The sequence below is a fragment of the Monodelphis domestica genome, chromosome 3 (genome assembly GCF_027887165.1).
Source record: "Monodelphis domestica isolate mMonDom1 chromosome 3, mMonDom1.pri, whole genome shotgun sequence".
Lineage (NCBI taxonomy): Eukaryota > Metazoa > Chordata > Mammalia > Didelphimorphia > Didelphidae > Monodelphis > Monodelphis domestica.
This window is the reverse complement of record NC_077229.1, coordinates 526,984,225-527,011,076: the sequence shown is the minus strand read 5'-3', so window position 1 is coordinate 527,011,076 and position 26,852 is coordinate 526,984,225. Positions and strand designations below refer to the sequence as shown.

General features: G+C 33.8%; 1 protein-coding gene across 3 annotated transcripts in view; it reads right to left on the bottom strand.

Annotated features, from left to right (window-relative positions):
- The window catches only part of LOC100030497 (solute carrier organic anion transporter family member 4C1-like), a 105,966-nt gene that overhangs the window by 45,945 nt on the left and 33,169 nt on the right, over nucleotides 1-26,852 (bottom strand). For all 3 annotated transcript variants that reach the window (XM_056824996.1, XM_007486226.3, XM_007486224.3), the window contains 5 exons: nucleotides 23,021-23,142; nucleotides 17,986-18,101; nucleotides 10,082-10,226; nucleotides 9,060-9,255; nucleotides 1,429-1,582 (listed from right to left, as the gene is read on the bottom strand). In XM_056824996.1, coding sequence (XP_056680974.1) covers nucleotides 1,429-1,582; nucleotides 9,060-9,255; nucleotides 10,082-10,226; nucleotides 17,986-18,101; nucleotides 23,021-23,142 — 733 coding nt within the window. The remainder of the gene's footprint in view (nucleotides 1-1,428; nucleotides 1,583-9,059; nucleotides 9,256-10,081; nucleotides 10,227-17,985; nucleotides 18,102-23,020; nucleotides 23,143-26,852) is intronic.

Below are 26,852 nucleotides of genomic sequence, written 5' to 3'. Positions count from 1 at the left end.
ACTCCCACTTCTTTATATGCACTTTCTATTTCTCTCCTAATTCCAGTCCCACATCAACAATTACTTGCTTGGATAAGCATTATATGTATTTGAAATTCTCAAATGGATTCTTTTTATTGCCCCATCCTCATTACCTTCAACTAATACCTCCTCCAAGCACCATCAATTTTCCATATTTGTGACTTTAGAATTGTCTTTGAATCTTTCCCTCTTTATACAATCATTTATCTGCACTTGTTAGCTCTGCTTCCAGAAGATTCCTCGCAACTATCTCTTTTCCCTAATCACATAGCCAGTATCCTAGTTCAGGTTCTTATGTCTTGCCTGATCTACTGTAACTGCCTTCTAAATGGATTCCCTACTTCAGTCTGTCTCATCTCCAAGCCATTCTCCACTCAGGTGCTAAAATAATATTTCAAAGGCAGATATCTAACAAAGTTACATTTCTACTTAAAAATTATAGTGGTTCCAAAAAGGCTTTAAATGTGATGTGGAGAGATTGTATTCTAACCTAGAGACCACAGGAAACCGCTCGATATAGCCACTCTGTTGTCAGATTTTATTACCTCTTCCTTTATATCTCTTATATATATATATATATATATATATCCCTTCATCTCCATTCAGACTTTTTACCCTGGTACAAGCCATCATAATAATTTAACTAGGTGACTGCAATAGCCTTTTGATTGATCTCCTTGCCTCAAATCTGTCTCTACTCCAATTCCTCCTCCATTTAGTTGTCAAAGTGATCTTCCTCAATTGTAGTTCTGACCATATCACCATCTACCCCCAAACACACACACACATGTACACACACATACACACACACACACACACACACACGCAAAATCCAATGGCTCCTTATGATCTATAGGATCAATAATATAGTTCTCTCCCATTGCTTAAATTCTCATAATCTTCACCTTTTGGCTTCCATGGCTTCTTGCAAGTCTCAGATAAAATTCCATCTTCTACAAAAACTTAATATAGCACTTAATGCCACTTAATACTAGTGTCTAGTATCCCTCTGTGGTTTATCTCTAATTTTCAGGTTTATATTTTATAGTTGCATGCTGTCTCCCCCATTACTCCTTCAGAACAGGGAATGTCTTCCGGCTTTCTTTACATTCTCAGTGTTTATAGACTAATTGCTATTAATTTTCCTGCATTGGTTGAAAACCTGATCAGAGGAAAATATCAACCTCATCATGAAAACCAAGCTCTTCCTTACTCCTCTCAATTTGTTGCTCTGAAATATAACTTTGGAAATACTATATAACTACAAGGATATACTTCGAAAAGGAAGGTGAATTAAATAAATTAAAACAGATGTTCACATAAATAGTGTAGATTCAGAGTACTAGAAATATTCTGGAAAGATAAGTTCTTCACTGATGTGGAAGAAAATATTTTAAAATTAATTACCTTTTGATGCTCTATTTTATCTGAAGCCGTACAAGCTGCAATGCAGGGAGAGAAATACTGGAGACTGTCTCTTCCACACACAGGATAATAAAATGAGCGAGAGCAATTACATCTCAAATTACAAGGGGCTGTGATGTTTCCTATGCTTTCTGCTCTGTAAGAAACAAATTGATTCTGATTTATAAGTCAATGGTCACTTTAAAATGTAGCTGTCCACCTAACAATGAGAGGCACTACAGAAAAGTCTTGCTTAGAGGTCATATAGTATAGATTTCTATTAATAAGTTTGATAGTAAAGAAAAACGGTTTCCATTTTGTTACATTATTTACATTTAGGTATATACATATATATTGTTTTTTAGTAACAAAAAGGGTTGTACAGTTAGACTACAGCATATGACATACTGGAAAAAGCACTGACTCTGGAATTAGAGGATCTGAGTTCAAATTTTATCTCCAACAATGATAACTTACATAACTTTGACAAAGGCATTTGACTTCTCTGCACTTCAATTTCTTTAGTTACAAAATAAGAGGTTGAATGATACGGCCTTTCAGGTAATTTCTGATTTTAGATCTAGCATTCTCTGATTGAATTTATGATCAATCAATCAATCAATCAAGAAGAATTGATTATCAAGCATCTACTATGTGCCAGGCACTCTGCTAGGTAACAGGAATAGAAAGACAAGAGGGAAATATCTCAAACTGAAAAAGCTATATTCTTCCAGGGATGATATGTATATTGTATATATACATTATTTAGGAATACATATTTATATACATGTGTATAAAGTTGATAAAGGATAGCCGTAAGAGGGCATTACTGGCAAATGGATGTGGGGAGGGCAGAGCCAGGTAGGTGGAGAAAGCAGGGGAGGTCTTATGGAGAAGTTTGGCTTGAACCGAGTCTCAGAAAAAACTAGCGATTGCAAGAGATAGAAGGGTATTCCAGGCACGATGGACAGTCAGTACAAAGATAAAAATGGGAGATGAAGTAATGGCAAAAGGACAGTTTGTCTGGATTATCGAGTGTGAATGTGTCTGTGGTTGATAGGGGTCAAACTGGGAAGAGCTTTGAGTGCCAAAGACCAGATTTCACATTAGATTCTGAAGGTAATTAGTGAGCCGCTGGAGTTCGTTAAGTAGGGCACTGACATGATGAAGTGTATTCTTTCAGAAAAATCACTTTGGCAGCTATATAGAAAGTGGATTGGAATGAAAAGAGGCTGGAGGCAGAGACGTCAAATAAGAGAGGGACTACATCAATATTCCAAGTGATACCCCATGACAGGCTAGTGTAGGCTGTGTAACAGGAGAGAAGGAGGTGTATGTGAGATCTGGTGACTGATTGGACATGAGATGATTGCGGGTGAAGAGCTGACTACCAGGTTGCTGGCTTGGTGAATAGCAGAATGGTATTTGTTGTCCTTGACAGAAATAGTCAAGTTGGAAAGAAAGGCATATTGAGGGAAACAACAATGACGTCTGTTCTAAACATTTTTAGTATAAAATGGAGCCAGTCCAAAATATACCCGAGGATTTGTGGATAGGTAACCAGAGTTCATGGAGAAGACCAAGGCTGAATTACAGATCTGGGAATTGTCAGCACAGAGATCACAAGTAAACTTGGGAGAACTTATGAGGTTACCAAGGGAGAAAATGTAAAAGAAAGACGGACAGTCATAAAGCCTGGGAGTAGATCCACAGCAAAGGCTTATGATATGAATGATGGTCAGGCCAGGAAGACTGAAAAGTAGTGCTCAGGTAAGGAGAAGGGGAACAAAGGACTTGCAATGTCCTGAGAATCCAGAGAGCAGATGATACTATTTCTGCCTGAAGTCTTTCAAAATGATATTTTTAAGAGCAATAAACATCAGAAAAAGGGGGGAAGGGAAAGAATAGGGTAAAATCTGTGAATTAGAAAATAGAGAAAAAATCCGTTTGGCAGAAACTAGGTATAGAGCAAAATCTTATACCATTCACCAAGATAAGATCAAAATGGATACATGATCTCAATATAAGTAGAAGAACAAGGAATATATTATCTATCAGATTTATGGAAAGAAGAGGAATTTATGAGTTAACAAGAGAGAGAGAGCATTGTGAGATGTAAAATAAACAATTTTGAGTATATTAAAAAGGTTTTGTACAAGTAAAACAACAAGAATTGTCAGTAGTAATAATACTATCTTACAAAGTAAAAGAAAAATACCCAATGTCAAAAGATATAATGGAAAAATTATGTTCAAAAGAACCACAGACAATGAGAGAGTACCATCAAGCAGCACAGCATCTAAATTCATAAAGGAAAAGTGGACTGCAGTGCAAAAAAGGTACAGAAATCAAATAATATAATTGTAGGTAATCTCAATGTCACTCTAGCACTAGACAAAGCTAAAAAAGATGAACAGAGAGGAAAATATAGAAGTATACAAAGTGCTGAGAACTTATGGAAACCTTAAAGCTGAAAGACTTGTAGAATCTTATGAGTGTGAACATTAAAGTAAATATGTATTTTTCAGAATCACCATTTGGTAGGCACTAGAGAAAAATTATAAATGTAGAAACACATGAAGATTCAATTTGTCCTTTACAAATGAATAATACTACATAAAGCTAGGAATGAAACATACAAATTGCAGACCTAAATGGCAACTTAATAAAGGCACCATAAAATATGTCAAAGAATAAATCATAGAAATGATAACGGCATGAAAGAGAATAACAATAAGACAATATAACAAAAATTTAAGGTATAGGTAAAGTAGTCTTCAGAAAAAGGAATTCTATCTCTGAATATATACATTAACAAAGTAGAAAAAGGCAGAATTAAATGAATAAGCAATTAAAAAGTGCTAGAAAATCAACAGAAAACAAGACCAAAATAAGAGCAAAAGAGGACCTAGACAAAATGAAAAAAAAAAAGATTAAAGAATTGAAAAACAAGACTAAAAGATGCTTCTCTTAAAAGGTAATAAAATCAACAAACTTTTAAGATAATCTAATCAAAAAGAAGATGCAAAATCAAATTATCAAATTTTTAAAAAATGAACATATTATCAGATCAGAGAAAATTAGAAAAAAACTTTCTGAACCTATTTCCACATGTAATTATATGCTGGCAAAACTGAGAGTTTAAAATAAAAATTGAATAAATATCTAAATTTAAAAAATATGAAAAAAGATATTTTAAAGCAACTTGGTCTAAGAAAACAAACTGAATTAGAAGTAAAGCAATTAAGAAACACCTGTGGAACAGATATGCTTGTAAAATTCTATCAAACATTCAAAGATTGATTAATGCTTAGGCTATATAATTTTTTCTCAGAAATTGAGAATGAAAACACTTCATGAAAATACTTCGTTTATGAAACAAATAGAATCATACTACCTGAACTGGCTATCTGAAAGATAAAGCAAAATTTATACTTGAAGGGTAAAGCAAAGACAAAGAAATACAGATAAATGTCACTAATGAATAGATTTTAAAATGAAACAAAGTGCTGGCAAAAAGATTATATCAACATATTAACAAAGTATAACAGATGCTGTATTTAAACCATGGATTCAGGGATAGTTCAACAGAAGAAAAACCACAAATTATGTCAAAAATGACAATTGATGCAATCAGAGTTCCTGACAACATTTGTTTATGCCTAAAGTCTACAAAGAATATGTTGATATGTTAAAAAAGTAAAAAATTAAAGTAATCAACAATATGAGTATGCTAGAAATTTTTTCCAACAATATAATAACCTTGGAAACATATTTTCATTCTTCATTATCAGTTGACATAAATCTGGATATAGCATTATGCCACCAGCTTATATTTAGACCCAAACTCTTTTATCCTTTCCAAATGACAGCTTTACTTGTTTTTATATTTATTTATTTATTTATTTAAACCCTCACCTTCCATCTTGGAGTCAATACTGTGTATCGGTTCGAAGGCAGAAGAGTGGTGAGGGCTAGGCAATGGGGGTCAAGTGACTTGCCCAGGGTCACACAGCTGGGAATTGACTGAGACCAGATTTGAACCCAGGACCTCCCGTCTCTAGGTCTATCTCTCAATCCACTGAGTCACCCAGCTGCCCCCCAAATGACAATATTATAAAGAACTAATTATATTTTGGTAAAAATATTTTATGTGCTGATGTTATTTTAAAGTCTTAGAGAATCAGTTAAGAAATTCACTAAAGTAATAAATCACTAAAGTAATATCTGAAATGTTTGCGGTTAAATAAATCTATGGCATATAGGAATAATGAAATACAATTGGACTTCAAAGCAAGTGATGATAATGACAATAAAACATGGCAAAAAAATCCAATTCAGAATGCATGCAATTCCAGTTAGGTTTTGAATAATGGGAATAATGAATCCTATAAAGTGGTGGCATTATTCAAAGTTACACTATTTGAAGTTATTAAAAAATGTAAAATACAGTAATTAGTACCAGCCCAATGGAAATATATGGTACCAATTTGAAAAATATGACCTCTTTGTGAGATTTTTTATTTATACTAACTGTAAAAAAAGCAATAACAAAACCCCACTATTACTTAAATCTGCTGAGTGAAAAAATGAAGTAGAAATTATGAAAACTAAACAAGAGAATAACACAACTGAAAATCAAAAAACTCCACTTAATTGACAACTAAAAATATGACCTAGTTTTTTGAAGGAAATAAAACTACTACATGGTCTGATTTTCAGAGTGAGGAAAATAAATTGCTCATATCCAAAAGGAAAAAGAAATCACAGCAACTGGATAGGAAATAAAGAAAAATATCAGAAATTATTTTGTCCAATGGATAATTTTGAAGAAAGATGAACTTATAAAATATAGTACCCAAATTAACAAAAGAAGTTTATCATTTGGATAACCCAATATCAGGTGGAAAAAAGATGAAAAGGCCTTAAAGGAACTCCCAGAGGAAAAAACTTCAAGACTAAAACCAATTAATTTCAATAGTACACATACAGTTTCAAAAAGAGGAAAAGATGAGCCCTTCCAATCTCTATGATATAAATATGATCCTGAAACCTAAAACAGGGAGAGATACAGCATCAGAGATGTCTCTAATGAACAGTGATTTAAAAATTTTATATAAAATATTAGCAAATAGGTTATATGAATCAATTTGTATTTACACCCAAAATGCAAGGTTGGTTCACTATAAAAAAGACTGAAACCAAACAAACCACATAATAACTTAAATCATTAAAACCAGATGATTATATACACAGATTCCAAAAAAGCTTTTGACAAAATTCAACATGTTCCTGTTTTTAAAAAAGTATACACTAGGAGGTAGTTAGGTGTCTCAGTGCATTGAGAATGAGTCCTAGAGATGGGAGGCCCTGGGTTCAAATCTCACCTCAGACACTGCCTAGTTGCATGATCCTGGGCAAGTCACTTAACCCCCATTGCCCAGCTGTTACCACTCTTCTGCCTTGGAACCAATACATGGTTTTGGTTCTAAAACAGAAGTTAACAGTTTAAAAATATATACTAAAAAGCAGAGCAATAAAAGAACTTTTCTTAATAAGATGAAAAATATGTATCTGAAAGTAAAAATAAAGAGAAGATGTCATGAAGAAAATGCAGAGGCCAGTTATGTTAAGGATTAAGATGCATGGCATGACAAGAACAGAGAAGACTACAGAAAGTAAAATGGAAAACAGAGGAGACTAAGAGAGGAGAAAAGCTATTCAAAAACTAAAGGACATAGAAAATATTGAGGAATACATCTATCAAGTCCTACTGAGAGATTGAACAAAACATTTTGAATATAGACCAAATTCCATGGATATGTTGGTGTGAAGTAAAAAAAAAAAGGACTGTGGTAAAAAAAAAAGGACTGTACTATTATACTCCTTATTTAGTATCATGCCAATGAAAATAAAATTGATTACTTTAAAGGACTAGGAAAATAATACATTTCCTATGGAAGAAAAACGGACCAAGAATCTAAATTAAAAAAATAGTACTTTGGAGGAGCATCTAGGTAGCAAACAGATAGGTGTGAGTTGGAGGACCTGGGTTCAACTATGGCCTCATACACTTCATTCATACCTGTGTGACCCTGAGCAAGTCACTTAAGCCCAGTTGCCCAACCCTTGCCATTCTCTGACGCCAAGACTGAAGGTAAGGACTTATTGTGTAAATGTATAACGTAGATTTTGGAGAAGGCAGGGAATGCATGCTGGACACTCTCTAAGGACATCTCTCACTGATGGGTTCAGAGAATCCAAATGTGGTATTATGCCCCATTATGGGAGGGACAATTAATTCATGATGAAAGATGAGCTTGCTTCTCATTAGGCAGCTCTTCTTCCCAGACACTGTCACACAGGATGGACACTCTACATGGCTTTGTCATTGAAGGCACAACCTCCTAGGGGATATGAGAAGAGAGAGCTCAATAGAATGAGGAGAAACAGTGGCCTTTGGGAGGAAAAGGGTCATATCTTCTTCTGAGACTGAAGTGAAGGAAGGTATAAAAGGGTTTTGAGGAGGACCCTTGAGAGAAGTTGTTAAACAGCTGCTACAGAAAGGACAGCAGAAAGTAAATGAAGAATAAAAGGACTGTCATGCAATCACAAGACTTGAGAACTTCCATCTGTAGTAGACCTAGATGGCCTGATTGTGGACTTCTTTTAGCCCAGGTGCAGAGGGTGGTCACCAAGGGATGGGTTTAGCAAGGTATGGATGATCAGTGAAAGGAGGCAGCAAGGAATTCCTGGGGTGAAGAAAGGCTGTAACTATGGAACCAGCTAATTCTAGAACCACATTGGAGAAGGAAAGCCCAAGGCGTGGGGTCATGGTTTGGAAGAGGACTGAATCATGCAGGGATGAGCAATTATGACGAGAATCATGAATTCGTTGAGTAAGAATTAGATAGAAGGACAAATAGGAAGGTTTGGTCAGAAAGGAATTTCAGAGACTTTTGATCGTTGAAGTAGGATATTTTTGTATAATGACGAGATAAACTAAAATAGAGTAGAAGTGTAGATCATGAGAGTGAGCGATGGTACAATGGACAGCACCAAACCTGGAGTCAGGCTTGTAGCCTCCAATTCAAATAGGGTTTCAGAGACTTACTAGCTCTATGACCCTGGGAAAGTTATTTAATTTCAGTGACTCAATCTCAATTTCCTTCTCTATAAAATGGAGATAATAATAGCACTTATCTCCCATAGTTGTTCTGAGGATAAAATGAGATATTAATAATGTATTTTGATGAATTAGAAGGCACCAATGGGTTATCACTGAAGTTCCCAAGTATAAAAGGCAAGAAAGACAGTACTAATAAAATTCTTTCTTCTCTAAACATTTATTGTACAATTAGCAAGTATAAATTTTGAATTGATACATTTGCTATTATTGTTGTCATTATTATCAAACTTTTAATATACTCTTCATTTTTTTCATTTTTAGATTTTTCTTGATGATTGCAAGCTCCTTGAAAGCAGCAATCATGTCTTATGGTTTATAAATCACATACTATTTCATATTGTATTGAGCAGATATAGTACCTTCTTGGTAAGTACTTGATAATGACTAATAAACCTATTTTTGGACTGTGAGATGAAAATATCAAAAGATATTAAGATATAGTTACCCTTTAAATGGTTGAAAAACTCCAGCAAATGCTTCATTTGGGCATTTCATAAAAATTAAAGTCATAGTCAGCAAAAATGCTGCTGAAGATGAAAATGCTGCAAATTTCATAGCTTCTTTACAAGACATTCGGAACCTGGAAACAATGACACCACCCAAAATCTGTCCAAGAGCTGCTCCTGGTATTAAAACAATCCCTATTAAGAAAAAAGTCCCAAAAGTTAGAGTAAGAATAAAGCACAGTCAAACACAGAGAAATTCACAATAATATTTGGAAGAAAGTAAAATAATCTATTTGACTAATTGGCAATGGTAGATCCTTCCCCTCCTAAAAAATATAGGCAATAAAGTTGGAAAAGTAGGTGAAAAAAGTAAAAGTCAAGAAGGATATTAGAAAAGCTATAGAGCAGAGATTGGGAAAAAAAGATAACCTCAGAGAAAAGGATTTGGAAGATCTCCTTCTGCTAAATTGTATCCTTAAAAGGACTGTCTGTGAAAAGCTCAAAAATACACAAACATTCAATAATGTGGAACTGCTAACTAGAAGTTAAGAAATAAAAAACTTCAATTTTTTCGAAAGATAGGAAAACTTGATGAAAGGACATCTAATAGCAATTTCCTCGTTTCTAAAACTGAAGGTTTAAACTATCTGATCTCTAGGATTCTTTCTTAGTCCCAGGTTCTAGTATTCAGCTTCTAGTTTTACTTATTTAACTTTGGCTCCAATTTCTTTCCACAGCATCTCATATGCCTCTTTGAGAGGTTAAGTGACTTGCTGAGGGTCACACAGCCAATGTGTATCAGAGGTAGAACTTGAACCCAGCTCTTCCCTAATCAAGGGCCTAAATTTGACTTTTCATTACACCATACTGCCTCTTCACCTCAATTTTCTAGAAACACTTAAACATTTTGACAAGGACCACATTAAGATTTGCATACGCCAAAAGTTTCAATAATATAGATACTTATGTTTAGGATAAAAGAAAATTTAATGACATTAATGTAATGGTGAGGAAACTCTACCTCCAAGGGTAGCTGCATAGCTGGATGACTTTCCAAATTGATTTTCTATGTATTTAGGTAAAAAGGTAGCAAATCCAGTAGTAATCAAAGCTTCTGTGGTGGTAGATAGGACTAAACACATAAAGGCAGGATTCTTCAGCAAAATCTAAAATTAAAGCATGCAAAGTTAGTAACTGCACATGTTTCATTAAGTGGAACACTTAGGAAGGGTAACTTTTGGCTTTCCCATGTTCAAACTTCGCATTTCCCCACCTTAAGACCTATGTGGTAAGTTTAAAAAGAAACCATGGATAAGTAATATAAAGGCAGACGGTACTCTACAATCTTGGATTGAGAGTCGGAAAGAGCTGGGTTTGAATCCTGCCTCAGAACCTAACTACTTATATGACCTTGGGTAAATCATTTAGCCTCTCTGTCGAAGTATCCTAAATACTATAAATACTTATAAAGTGAGGAGGGTGAATTCATTTATTTCCAATCCCCTCCAGTTCTCAATCTAGAATCCTATTAATGTGAAAAAGCTATTATTAGCACATTGCTTGAGCTACTTTGTTGTCATAATTCTACTGTTGTTGGGGGGCTAGATGAAAAATGGACATAGTAGCAATCAGTATTCAAACTATACACTGACAAAGTATTACAATGAAATAGTCCATTGAATCCATTTTGAATGAAGAAAGGCGTATTTTAAATGATATGTGAAGTACACAATATTTTGAAAGTGTTCTTTTATGTTTTCCCCTAATTTTCCCATAATCTTGCTGACATCATTAATTGACTTAGCAATTACCCTTTTTTCTCCAATAAAAAATATAGTGTCCTTGAATGGTCTTGACTCAATTTAATTACACACACACACACACACACACACACACACACACACACACACACACACACACATATATTATATATATTTCCCAGTCTGTGAATCCTTTCCTGCCTTGCTCTACTATAGTCAAGCATAGCCAGTTCTTGCTTGAATCATGCCTGTCCACTTGCCTTATTTTTTTGCCACAACATCAAAGTTGATAAATATTGCAAAAAAGTAGTCATTCTGACTGTGCCCATATACATTTAGAATCCCTTATTTCAATGGAATATTCACGTGTGCCCAGAAATTCTTTAGTCATTGCTTGTCATGTTCCTTCTGTTCTAGACTTTTTGCTTTCTCTTTGAGCCTGCAGTAACCCTCTGCCATTCCCCATTCAGCAAGTAACATCCCAAGAAAACTGGACTAATAGCTGCTGGAATTCAGGATTCCATCTTTCATGCTTGTGTATTTAAAAAAAGGGGGGAAAGAATTTATTTTGTTTTTACACAAGAGCACACTTTGCAGAAAGCATTCAGGCAGTTTCTGGAAAAGCCAGATTATTGCTGATATGCCTTCGTATGACTGTCCCTTAAATTGGGGAGGATGGTACTAACAGTGTATATTTCGTCAAATTCTGGTTATTCGTGGCAGCTTAATTCATTGTGCATATTGATCTTTGGGCCCTTCTTTCTTCAGTATGTATCACTTTACAAGTTTTCCCTGACTTTTCTTCTTTCTTCCTATGTCATTCCTTTCTGCATAGTAATATTACATTTAATTCGTATAACATAATACAGAGTTCAAATCACTAGATACATATTTTGGTTTTACTCTTTCACTAACATAAGTTATTCTGCTATGTTCCTTCATATACAGCTGGTTTATTTTATGCTGTCTAACCGTCTCAGGGACATAATCCCAGAAGGAGACTATTTCAATGAAATGGCATTACTAATTCAGAAACTTTTACTACATAAATGCAACTTGATTTTCAATATGGTAGAACCAAATCCTGAGAATTCAGCATTGAAATGGTGAATGAACCTTAACTGCCTTCCCACAGTTCCTCGACAATGAATTTCCCATCATTTTTAACGACTAGTGTGAAATGATACCTCAAGGCCTTTAAAATTATATTTCTGATTAGAAATGGAATCTTTTTCTTTCTTTTGACATTCATATATATTGTGTCTCATATATAACAATAACACAGCATTAGCTGAAAGGCTTGCATGGGAAAGTCCTTTATATTTAAAATAAATAATACTTTACTTTTCTCCTTTACATGCAAAAATGATTTTTTTTAACATTCATTAAAAAAAAAAGTTTTGAGTTCCAAATTTTCTCCCTTCTTCTGGCCATAGACTCCATCTCTCACTGCCTTGTCCCCACCTTCCCTATAAAGTAAATAATCTGATTGAATACCTTTTTTCTTCCACTGATCTTATTTATGCAAAAATTATTAAACTTTCCATATGCATTCTATTTTGTAATTTATAATCTCACCATATGATGGATTTATTGATTGACCACAATAATGAAAGCTATAACTTTTTATTCTATCTATTTTGTATAATTTCTTTTGCCCTTCCTCCATTTAGAAATAATTGTGTTATGATCATCTAAACCTCCTTTTGTCAGCAGAGAACTATCCAATTTTCTTAACAGCTCTTATTAAATAGAATCACTTCCTCATAACTTATGTTCTTGAGTTTAATTAGAACTAGACTGCTTTGGGCATTTACTTTGAAAATCATGTTCACCTAATCTGTTCTATTATTTTCTTTTTTTGTTTCATCTAGGAATATATTTTTGATAATATCATTTTATGCTACAATGTGATATCTAACAGTGTTAAATCGCCTCCATTCTTTCCTAATTTTTCTCATAATTTCTCCTGATATTCGTGAACTTTTATATGGTCAACTAAATTTTATCATTTTATTTCATTCTATAAAATACCCTTGTGGAAATTTGACAGGAAGAGTATCACATCTATGAAGCAATCCAGGTAGTAGAATCATGTCTACTTTATTGGCAAAGCCCAGAAATGAATGTTGAATAGCTTCAAGCCAACTAATACTTATTAAGTACTTACTATGTGCAAAGCACTATGTTAAGGTTTGAAGAAACAAGCCAAAAGGAAACAGATGTTGCCCTCAAGGAGCTTATATTCTCCTCAGGAAAACAACATGTATACAAATAACTAATAAAGAGAAACAAAGTAATTTCAGGAAGGAGGAAGGGTGGAGAAATCAAAAACTGTCTCGTGCATAAGGCAACACCTGCACTGAACTTTGAAGGAAAATAGGGACTCTAAGAGGTGAAGATGAGAAGGGAACAAGGTGGATACGGTAACCTGGGCAGAGGCCCAGAGGTAGAAGATGGGATTTGACCATAGTATGGGGAATAGATAGGAGCCCAGCTTAAGTACCTAAAGAATGGTAAAGGGGGTAATATAAAATGAAACTAGAAATACTAGTAATCATTATATTACAAAAATATAGCTATATATACACAATTACAAATACTTGTAATGGATGTTAAATGTCAGGCTTAGGATTTGAATCTTTTTCTCAAAGGTAACATAGAGCCACTAAATAATTTTGAGTTAGAGAATAACATGGTCAGATAGGTGATTAAGGCATTCTGGAAAGTGTAGATTAAGGTTTGGAAAGGAAGTCATTAGGACAGTAATCAGGAGTCTCTTGCTAATGCAAATGAGAAGGTAAAACCTGAAATAAGTTAAGAGGTTATCTGAATAACAACATGTAGTGAAATTGAAAAATGTTATAGAGATAGAATCAAAAAGATTTGGCAACAGAGAGAACATGGGTAGTATGGAAGTGGGAGGAGCCAAGACCAATTCTGATTCATTCTCTTGCTCAATCTATTCTCTTGGTCTTAAAAAAAATTCTTTTAAAACCAGCTTATTTCATTTTGCTCAATAGTTTTTGTTTTTAATTTTTTCTTTCTATATTTCAAAATGTCTAATATTTTTACTCAATGGTTATTAATTTGTTGATTTGAAGGATTTCTTAGATAAAAGATGAATGAGTTGGTCCTGAGAGCTCCACAGAAGATTTATCCCATACACAATCTTCTTGTAAGCTATTTTTTGCTTGTTAGTGCACACACACACACACACACACACAACATGTACACGTACACCAAGGTTACTAATATAGTGCTTGGGCTCTACATCACTGAAGCTTGATGCTACCAGTAGACTGCCATATAAGGCAGAGGAGGCAAGACAAGGCAAATGAGATGCTACTAGTAGACTGTATTAGGCAAATGAGAGTAAATGAGAGTATCTTTTTTTCTGAAAGTAAAGTTTTAAAAAACATGTAATGTAATATGTAACATAATAATGTGATACGTATGCTTTGTTATAAATATGTAATAAATTATACTAACTATGCTTATCCAAGAGAAATAAATTCTCATATTAGCTATGTCCAAAAATTTGTCTCATTCTGTTTTTCCCCCCTCTTATTTCTCCTCCCTCCCCAAGAAGGTGAATAATATTATATAGGTTGTGCATATATGATAATATAATAACATTTCTCTATTCATCATGTAAAATGAGATGCATTGCTTATGCTAGAGAAAAAAATCATGGAAGGAATACAGTGAAGAATGATATGTTTCGATCTACATTTGACCTCCATCTGTTTCTTCTATGATAGCAGATTCCTTTTTTGTCTTGAGTGCCATGGAATCGTATTAGATTCTTGCCTTATTGAAAATCACTGTGTCCTTCCTGGCGGATAGGCATTATGTGCACAATGTTCTCCCAGTTGGGCTATAAGGAGTCTCTATTTCATTTGTGTACTACACAAGACACTGATGCTCTATTCTGGAAATGACTATCTTCAATAAGCATATATTTGTCCTCTTTTTCACTTGTTCATGGTATGACAGTGCTAAGGATAGGGGCCGAGCCTATGGCATTCAGTGGTAAAAGGAAAGATCAGATACAGAACTCTAGCAGTGCAACTTATATTCTTAACTAGAGCAAAGTGACTTAACCAGAGTCCCATAGCCAGTATGTGTCTGAACACGATTTGAACCCAGTTCTTCATAGCTCCAAGGATAGCTTTATAGCTACAATGCTATGTTCTTATTGGTTATTTAACAGAAAAGACTAGAAGAGCCTTTGCCTTAAAAAATTCACCACAAACTAAATTTCTGAAAAGTACTTATTTTCTCCCTTTCCCTTTAGATAAATCTTTAGGGGTTGTGATCCTATATCCAAAGGACAAGGCAGATGGATGAAATGGTAGTACAAGATAGGTATTTCGCATAATAATGCTACCAATTATTTCTATCTTGCTGGAGAATTCAAAAAAGTACAATTTCCATGCCAGAGATGAACTCTCAATACTTATTCAATAGGAACATTCAGACGTATAACTAGAAAAGACATTCATTTGTCTTCTCAAAGCATATGCCAAATGAATTTCCTATTCTTCTACTTCTGTTATATAACTTTGCGATATGAATTCCATTATAAAAAGATACAGCTACATTATAATTTTCATATTCAGCAAGTATTCTCTCAGTATTTCTTAAGATAACAACAATACATTTTGTAATTTGCCACACTATCCAAATATTTGGGAAGTAACTTGCTGAGAGATCAAGTGGAAAGGGAAAGCTCCACATATTTTTTTTTCCTTTCAGACTTATTAATTTAGACTTACAAACATAAAGCTATAAGGAGAAACTTCTAATTTTTGCTTCCTTGTATTGGGTAAAGTGATTTCATCATCCATTTTGATTTTTTATCTTGGGCATCCCCAAATCCAAAGTTATTTCTGTAATAAGAGAGATATTGCTTACACTAAGTGTTTTAAGATGCTTTTTATTTATTGAATTCATTTCTTGAATGCTTTTATATGATTTGTAGAGGCTAAACTTTCTCTGGGCCCTTTAGAATTCCTCTATAATTACTGTAACTCAATCAAAACATAACAGAAGGGGGATGGTTAGTAGCCACTACATGCAATAGGTTGCACAAAATTACATGAAGTGCTAATAATGTGAACGAAAGAGTTCACCAGCAGCTCAGTACACTAAGGAGCAGGCAGGGAATTGGGAAGAGTGTGGAAATGTCAGCTCCAGGTAAGGAAGCACTAGCAGAATTAGACATGAATTTAGTTTACCTGAGTGGAATGGAAAGACAAAAGAATTAAAATGTACAAACAGACAAAGAAGGAAAAAGAGAATATAGAAATAAGAAACCACCTCAGAAAAGCTAGACAGAAAGACACATAAAGAAAAAAGGCTTGACAGTCTACAGAATAAACATGCAAGTCCTAGGCAAAACAGAACAAAATATTATCTTTATCAGCATCTATGCACAGAATTGTGAGGATACATAAGATAATCCATGTAAAATGCTTTGCAAACTTTAAAGTGCTTTTTAAATGTTAGCAATTATTATTGTTAATGCAATGATTACTTGTTTGTTTCTAAATGAAATTCAAGTTACTGATATTAAATTTAATATTAAAATTTTACCTTTAATGAACTGCAGACAGCATTGTTTTATTAAAAAAGATTATTGTAGACAGCTTTGTTAAAATTCCTTTGGGAATTTACAATCTGTAGTTTATAGTGGCATAATAAAGAATCCCTTTTATAATTTCATTTTGTTTAATTTAATAAAAGGTCATTTCTACTTTTTTACACAAATTTATTTCCATATTTTTTCATAAAGGTAAAAGTAAGATTCAAGAATAAGAAAATGACATCAAATAACTTTACAAATTAAAGCAATCAATATAATAATTAAGAGGCTGGGATTATTCAATTTATGTTAGCAAATATTTGTGAAGTGTCTATCTTGTATAAAGTGAGAGGCAGCATCACATAATAGATGGAAAGCTGGACTTGGACCTGAGTTTGATCTCACCTTTGACAAATGAATGGCCTCAAACAACTTTCTAAGATGATAAGCTACAAACAAATGACTGACTTGCAGTGGTAGAGAATTTCGGTATGAGCATTTCCCTCCTCCAAAGTTTAATATATATACATGACATATTAAGCATATCACCTTTTCCTTTCCTTTCCTTTCTTTCTTTAATTGTGATTTCATTGTATAACCTCAGATCCATATAATTATCCATCCCTTGTCTCACTCTGTGACTAACCTACTTCCTCTTTTCGCAGGCATATACATGTTCTGAATTATATTCCTTACAATATTTCTTGTGCATAGAATATCAGTGAAAATATATTGTAGTCTGCTTGCACCCACAATGAATGTTACCAATGCTTTTGCCATTGTCATGGACAATGTCCTGTAGAGTCAAATGGAAAATAGATTTTCTAAAGATTCATATTTCTGAAGTTGTTACTAAAGATAAAAATGTATAAATAATTGTACTAAATATAAATTACACTAACTATGCATATATAGTATGTTGAGTATAAAATTCACAAAGTAAATAAAACCTGTATGTTACCAAGATCAAAATATACTGGATCTTGAATTTACAAATAATTCAACAAAAATAACTGCTCTAATTTGAAAGTTATACATGCAAGTGATTTCCAGCTCTTTTATAATGATTAACGTCAACATTCACTAAGCCTTGATTCCTTACTGCAAAGAATACTGCAAGAAAAAACCACTGAGAATCATAGCTCGAGATGGTGAAGTCCTCCAGGTGATAGTGCTTGTTTACTAGAGCACCTCCATGAGAACTACGATACTCAAAAAAGAAGATGCTCATAATCCATGCACAAAAGATTAAAAGGATGAAAAATCCCTATTGACTATTCTGTGGCGCCCTATTGGAAGTCCAGTCCATTGAGTTCATTAGAGTCAGGAGACAGGAAGAGAAAACAAGGAATCTTCTTTTCCCTTCTTCCTAAATGTTAACCATTGGCTTAAAAAAGAGAAAACGTGTGTGTTTGATCTGTATTACTTTCTACATCTGTAAAAGATAATCTTTCCAAGTCTCTTTTAATACTAATATTTTATGGTATTTGAAAACAGAAATGGTTCACCATTCCAGGCATAGTATCAAGAAATGAAATAATCTCATTAAATTTATTATAAAAGATGTTACATTACCAGAAGAGATGCTGGAAAATCTTTAAAACTCTTTCCAAATTCTGCATCCTCAAATTTTGTTATATTATTATCCTGATGGACCTGAGAAACTTTTCCAGCTCGTACTACAGAAGTGCCTACAAATGAACAAATTTGATATCATAGGCAAGTTGAACAACTTTCATGATTTCTACAATTAACATAACTTAGTAGAATCTAATTCTTCTATACTAACAAGTCAGGAATGTGGAAATCTACATTATAACTAATACTAATGATTAACATCTAGAAAGCATTAAAAGGTTTGCAAAGCACTTTACATATATTATCTTATTTGACTCTCACAACAACCCCATGAAATAGGTGATATTCCTATTCTACAGATGAGCAAACTGAGATTAAGTATCTACTCCAGGGTCACAAAACTATTAAATATCTAAGGAAGAATTGGGAGTCGGGGCTTCCTCAATACAAATCTTCATCATACCACCTATATGTCTCAAATTAGGGGAGCTCATAAGTGTTAGGTGCTGAATGACCTATTTCCCTAGGCAGCCTTGCTTTTTTCCCCTTATATGCTTTTCCCCAAGTATAGATTTAAAAGATTTAGAGCTGGAAAGAACCTTGGATTACAATCCTCTTTCATTTTATAGTTGATCATAGAGTCATGGGTTTAGGACTGGATTTAGATGGCTTAGAGATTATGAAATCCAAACCATTCATTTTACAGATGAGGAAAATGAGGCCCTGAGAATTCAAGTAACTTTCCATCCATTGTACCTCACAAGATATAAAAATGGGCATGGGGTGGCTCGAGTTTGATATAAAATAAAGCCAATTAAAGGAGAAGTTCTGTAGCAATATATAGGTTTGCGAGTAAAATATATTGTTGGTTCTATAGACTGTGATCATTTAATATGGCCTAAGAAACTTCTAAATTCTATAAACATTCCAAATTGTAAGATTCATCTGTCATTCAAAGATTTTCACAGCAGCATTATATATAATTGCAAAAGATTAAAAGCAATCTTAATGACTCACACTAGGGAGATAGTCAAATAAATTGTGGTACATTAGTTTAATGGAATATTATGATGACATCAGTTACTGAGACACAAAGAAAATTGAAAAGGGCTTTATGAAATAATACAAAAGAGAAAGAGTAGAACCAAAAGAATGCAGTAGATGTTGTGACCATATTATAATAAAAAGGAATGGAAAAAATACTTATGGACAAGTCAGAAGAACCAATGGATGGAATTCGGCTCCAGAAAGATGATGATGTTACTCTTTCACAAGAAACAAATGGACAAAAGTGTATTTGTACTATTAATAAAAAGAAAGATGTATGAAAAATTCAGAAGAAAAGAGAGGGAAAGAAAAGTAGTGGATGTTTGGATATAAATCAATAGAGGGAGAAAAATAAGTGAAATTATTGTATTAATGTTAAACTTCAAATGATGCTGGAAGGCCAAAGGCAAATGCTTATTCTGATCAATGAGGAGGTTCCTACCCTCAAGGAGCTTACATTCTATTGGGGAGACAACATATATATGTAAATACAGAGTACATACAAAAGAAATACAAGGTAAATTAGTGGAAATTCAAGCTGGTGGAGATAAGAAAGGCTTTATGTAGAAGGTGACATGAACAGAAGTTGAAAAGAAGGCATGAAAATCAAGAGGACAAGGTATCAAAGGAGCATACTCCAAGTACAGGGAACAAACAGCCCAGGACAAAGAAAAGTAGATGACACAACAAGACTGATTCAGATGGACTGTAATCCAGCTGCAGAGAACCAAACAATGGGGAAAGATAGAACTGTCTCACTTTATAATGCCCAGAATAACCTGAGGCTAGTAAGGAAAAAGTTTCAAATATTTTTCATTTATCTCAGTGTCAATGAAAAAATGGCAATAGATGATTAAGGAGAAAACAAAACCTTTCAGGTCTTGCTTTGTTTCCTCTGCCATGGAAAATGATTTTATTACAGAACAAAACTGGCTAATAGTAAGAGCTGAAATTCAGAGTAGGGTAAGGGAGCAAAAGTGACTCTTAAAGAGTTCAAATCTCCGAGTCTGTCTGTAAAGATCTTCAGATGTCATTGCTGAGTCAGATAATGACCTCAGAAAAGTTGGGAAGAATAGAAGAGGTACTACAGGATTTGAAAAAAAGCAAACATCCGGGTTTTTTAAAAAGAAGTGAGAGATAGTGGTGTGAGGGAAGAGAAGTCTACAAAGCCTTGGTCAGTGAGCTTGATTTTGATTCCTGACAGAATTCTAGATTGCAAAGAATGGTTAATGATAGTCTAGAAGAGAAGTTAATCACAGAAAAACAGTATGACTTCATCAAGAATATATCAGCTGGGTGGATTGAGAGTCAGACCCAGAGATGGGAGGTCCTGGGTTCAAATGTGGCCTCAGACACTTCCCAGCTGTGTGACCCTGGGAAAGTCACTGAACCCCCATTGCCTAGCCCTTATCACTCTTCTGCCTTAGAACCAATACCCAGTATTGATTCTAAAACAGAAGGTAAGGGTTTAAAAAAATAGAATATATAATGACAATTTAACCCACTTTTTTTTTTCTTGACAGGGGAACCACATTGGGAGAACAAGGTAATAACACAAATATATTTTACAAAATCTTTCATGAGTGTTCCTGTGAACTTGGTAAGAGAAAAGAAAATTAGGCAACATAGAAAATAGTATAATTTGGTGAATGTAAAAATGGTCAGATGACTGACTATATTCATTAATGGATTGATGTCAATTTGGAAAAAAAAATTCTTTACTGACCTCCCCCAAGGAACTTCCTTCTCCCTTGCAGCTTAACATTTAAATTAATGATTTGGCTTTGGCTAACGTCATAGATGACCTGCTAATTGAATATGCAGGTGACGCAAAGCTGGGAAGGATAGCTAATTTGTTGGATGACAGAGTCTGGATCCAAAACGATTAGATTGGAATCCTAGTTAGAATCAAATAATACAAAATTTAATAAAGTTGAACTAAACAAAACCAAACAAACAAAAAAAGACTACTACAAGTACGAAATTGGGAAACCTGGACCAGACATAGTTAATTGCAAAATGATGAGAAAATTTTCATGGACAACACGTCCTATTTCAGTGAAAAGTATGATATGGTAACTAATAAAGCTGATACCATCTTGGGTTGCAATAAGGATAAAGGAGCTGAAATTCTGCTTTATCTTCATGCTCTCCTCAGATCATGTCCCCCGTACTATGTTCTTCCTGGATGCCACATTTTAGCAATGATAATGTATAACTTACAAAGCACCCGGTGGAGGGCAACCTGTATATGGTCACAATATGTTAGGATAAGTTGAAGGAGTTGGGGTATTTCATCTAGAAAAGGGAAATCATAAGGGGTCCCGGCTTCATGCACTTAAAGGGCCATCTTGTTGGAAAAGGATTAGATTTGTTCTGCTTGGTACTAGACGGCCTATATCACAAAATCTCATATTTAAAATTAACTTTAAAAAACATTTATTAAGTACCTACTATGTGCAAAAACACTGTGCTAGATGCTCCAGTTACCAGTCCAAAAACCCAACCAAACAAAAATGCACTCTGCCTTCAAAAAACTAAAGAGTCATTTGAAGAAGAAAGGATAAATGAGTAAGGATATTAGGAAAGCACCACAGAGGAAGCAGATGAGCTGAATCTTAAAAACCATCAAGGATTCTAATACAGGAAGATAAAAAAGGGCATGAATTGCAGGCATAGGATATAGAGAAATAGGCAAAGTTGGAAGATGAATGGAGAATGGCAAATGAGGCAGTTTGGCTAGAACATGAAATATGTGGAGACACTCTGAAATGCATGAAAAGACTGACTGCAACAAGATTGGGAAGGGCTTTGAATGCCAACCTGGGAAGTTTGCATTTTAATCTAAAGGAAATGTGGAATCTTGGAAAGACATGAGGAAGTCGGGTGACATGTTTTTTGGCAGTTGTGAGGAGAATGATTTAGAAAGGAGAGCGTTTGGAAGTAGAAAGCCCAGTAAGATTATTCCAATAATATATGTAAAAGATGATGAAGGTCTGAATCAGGGTAATGGTTTGGAATGGAAAGAAAAAGATGGATGCCAGTAAAACTGGAGAGAAAGAATGAACAAAGTCTGGAAGCTGAGTGGTTAACAGGGGGAGTCAAAAAGAGAGAGCAAAGAATCAAATACGACTGACTGCGGTTATTGCTAGAATGCATATGGAAAGGGTGATGCTACCTTCAGCAAGAAGAGGGAAGATTAGACAAGGGGGACATTTAGGGAAAAGATAACGAATTGCTTTGGACCTAATGAATTTGAAATGCCTATGGGATATACAGATGGAGATGGCCAGCAGGCAGGGGAAAAAAAAACAAACCATTAAACTACGCCTGTGGCAAAGGAATAAAACAAAATAAGGAAATTTTGGAATATTAATATAAAGCCAGATATATTAAAAAAACAAAAAAAACCTAAATGGTTTTACCACTGAATTGTCTTAGAGAACTATGGCTTAATCATGCAGAGGAGATACACTTCTAGATGTGCTATGTGGAAAATTTCTCCCAACAGACTATTATTGTGATTTAGACCAGTAAGGCCTATTTTGTTCTAATAAATTAAGGGCATATTTATTGGAAACATAAAATAGTAGTAATGATAACTGTTATTTTATAACTGAAATTTACTTAGTCAATAGAATGTACTGTTATAATGAGATAATTTATGGTTATTTCAGTTACGAAATAAAAATGACAACATATTACAGTTAGTGCTTTTAAAGCACTTTCACATATTATTTTATTTTAACCATAGAGCCATCCTGTAAATGCAAAGTGGATTATTTTTGAATAATGCAAAGCAGAATTTTTTCAAACCACTTGCTAATTGGAGTTTTGTTATTGTAATATTTCTAGCCTATGAGCACAAAGTAGCAAGTCCAATGGTAACAATGAAAACTAAATATACTAGTCAAGCAAGTCTTAGATTTCAGTGCCTGCTCTAAGAATGAAGGTTATTTTAAGAAATTATCTTTTTAACATTTACCTGGTAAATGCTTTGGAAAGCAAGAAAAAGGTATAATCAAAGACCATCCCAGCAAGCAGGAAATAAGAAACCCTATCCACCATGCACCCAGCCAGCGTGGATCATCTTCAGTGATGTCAATTCTTTAATAAGAAAACAAAAAGATTCAACTATTTTCTTATTACAAATACATATGAAAACACTTTGCTTCTTTGATATTATGAGGCAGGTGCCATATTCTCTACTATCTTTTTATTTCCTCAGTGACTAGCTTCATACACAATTGTAGGAGCTTCATAAATGATTGCTGAAGAATGTTTAAATGAAGATAGAAATTTCTTCAGAGGAAGCATAGTATCAATTATTGGATAAATAAGCACATATAAAGGGCCTACTGAGTGCTAGGGTTACAAATACAATCTGAAAGAATCTCTGCCCTTGAGGAATTTATTCTCATTTTATAAAGTAGACATTCATAGGAAGTTTGTGTAACATTTTGTCATGTTTTTTGTCACTAGTTTATATTGTAATTACCAAAATCAAGATCACTATCTTTTTTGTCCCTAATGCAATCAGCTCTTTAAAAAAAACAAAACAAAACTGGTTTTCAAACTGGGGTGACCTTCATAGAAATTAGCATGAAGCAAAACTATTAAAATATCTAAAGATGAAATCCTTTTGAAAACAGATTTAAGGAACAAGGGAATTATTCCATTCTGGAAATCTTATAATGTGTATATTCAATCACTAAAATCAGATTCTCAAGTTCCAAAAATGATAGAGAACTAAGAATCCTAAATTTATGCAACTATAGGGAAGCAGGGGACCCTAGTATTCCATGGTTGGAATAGAATACTTGTGATCCTGCACAGATCAGAGCACAGAACAGGAGAGTATTTAACACACCTCTCCTTCAGTCACACCACCTTGGAAGGACTGAAAACTTGGATCTCTGGAAGCACCTACCCAAAGAATCTGAAGTTTGGGACTATGCCCCTTCACTATAGAAATGAAGTCCAACTTTAACAATGTTGTTGTTGTTAAGTTAAAAATCAAGGAAAATGATATAAAAATGATTGAACAACAACAACAAAAAGAAAATCAACACATAAAGTTATTTTGGTGACAAGGAATACCAAAACACAAACTTGGAAGAAGACAAGAAAATCAATACTGCTGCACCCAAAGCCTCCAAAAGGAAAGGTGAATTTGTTTCAAGTCCTAAAAGAATTCCTAGAGGAGCTCAAGAAGGATTTTAAAACTCAATTAAGGGAAGTAGAAGAAATAATGGGAAAAGAAATGATAGAGATTCAGGAAAATAATGAAAAAAGAGTAGATAGCTTCATAAAGGAGGAACAAAAAAATTAAAGAAATAATACCTTGAAATAACAGAATAGACAACTGGTAAAAGAAGCACCAAAATCCACTGTAGAGAAGACCTCCATAAAAAATAGAACTGACAAAATGTAAAAAGATATATTAAAACTCGCTGAAGAAAAGAACTTCTTAAAAAATAGAATTGGCCAAATTGAAAAAGAGGTACAAAAGCTCACTGAATAAAATAATTATTTAAACATTAGAATTAGGCAACTATAAGCTAATGACTCCATCAAACACCAAGAAACAATCAAGTAAAGTAAAAAAAAAAATAGAGGAAAATATTAAGTATCCCATTGGAAAAATAACTGATCTAGAAAAAAAAATCCAGGAATAATAATTTAAAACATTGTTGAACTACTTGAAAGCTATGATTAAAAAAAAAAGAGCCTGAATGTCATCTTTTGGGAAATTATCAAGGAAAGCTGCCATGGTATTCTAGAACTGGAGGACAAAACAGAAATGGAAAGAATTCATCTATCATACCCTAAAAGAGATCTCAAAGGGATAAACTCTGGGACTCTTACAGTCAAATTTCAGAACTCTCAGGTCATAGAGAAAATATTGTAAGCAATTCAAATATGATAAGAGCCACACTCAGGATAATACAAGATTTAGCAGCTTCTATATTAAAGGGTAGGGGGGCCTAGAATACAATATTCCAAAGGGCAAAGGAACTAGGATTAAAACCAAAAATCACCTACCCAGAAAAAAACTAAGTATAATCCTTTGGGTGGGGGTGGGAGGTAGAAATGGGCATTCAATGAAATAGAGAACTTTCAAGCATTCCTGATGCAAAGACCAGTGTTAAATTAAAAAAATCTGACTCTCATATACAAGACTCAAGGTAAAAGGTCATTAGAAAAGAGAAATCTTAAGGGATTTGATAAGCTTAAACTGTTTACATCTCTACATGATAAGATGATACTTGTATCTCCAAAGGTCTTTATCATTATTAGAGCAGTTAGAAGTAGTATAAATAGACAGAAGGTAAGGATTTGAGTTGGATATGATGGTATGGTATCTAAAAAATAAAATTATGTGGTGAGAATGAGGAATGCACTGGTAGAAGAGTTAAGGGAGAAGCATAATTGGGTAAATTATCTCACACAAAAGAGGCTCAAAAGAGCTTTACAGTAGGGAAAAAGATAGGGGAAGGCAGTGTTTGAGCATTATCCTAATCAGAACTGGCTCAAAGAGGGAAGAAAATAATCAGATGGGTCTAGAAATCTATCTTACCCCACAGGAAAATAGGAAGGTAAGTGTATAAGTGAAATGGAGGAAGAGACAGAAGAAAGGGCAAAATAGAGGAGGTAGTGGTCAGAAGCAAAATGCTTTTGAGGATGGACAGGGTGGAAGAAGAGAGAGAACAAGATAAACAAGAGGAAAAGAAGATGGAAAGTAATACACAGTAATCATAACTGTAAAAAAATAATTTGCAGATTTGACCTCATTTCTCATATATAACTTCTCATCATACATTTCTAAAATGTATAAGAATACAAGTCATTCATTCCACAGTTGATAAATGATCAAAGGAAATGAATAGGCAGTATTCAAATTAAGTATTCAAAACTCCCTATAGTTATGTGAAAAAAATCTAACTATTAATTAGAGAAATAAAAAAATAAAACAACTGAGGTACCACCTCATATTTATGAGATTGGCTAATATGCCAGAAGATGAAAATGACAAACGTTGGAGGGGATGTGAGAAAACTGAGACATGAATGCATTGTTGGGTTATAAACTGATTCAATCAGTCTGCAGAGCAATTTGAAACTATTGTTCCATGCTTTCAGTATCTACTTATAGAACATACCTTCTGACCTAGCAGTATCATTACTACATCTATATCCCAAAGAGATTTTAAAAAAGGAAAGGAATCCATATGTAAAAATAATATTTATAGCAGCTCTTTTTATGGTAGTAAAGAATTGGAAAGCAAGAGAATGACCAAAATTATAGAATGACAGAATAAATTGCAGCATATGATTATAATGGAATACTGTTGAAATGATGAGCAGGATGATTCCTGGAAAACCTGGAAAGACTTACATGAACTGAAATAGAGTGATATGAGCAGAACCAGGAAAACATTGTAAAATAATATACAATGAATAATTGTGAATGACATCTATTCTCAATAATATAATGATCTAAGATAATTCCAAAAATGCCATCTAGCTCCAGAGAAAAAAACAGATGGAATCTAAATCCAGACCAAAACATATTATATTTTACTTTATTAATTTTTTTTAGTTTTCTTCCACAATATGAATAATATTGAAAAAATGTTTTACATGATTGCACATGTAAAATCTATATCAGATTACTTATTTCAGGGAGGGAAGAAGTGAGATATTTGGGAACTCAAAATTTTTAAAAAATAAAATATTGTTTTTATATGTAGTTAGGGAAAAAAATAAAATTTAAATACAAAAAAGGAATCTATCTTTTACGACTGCATGTCTTAG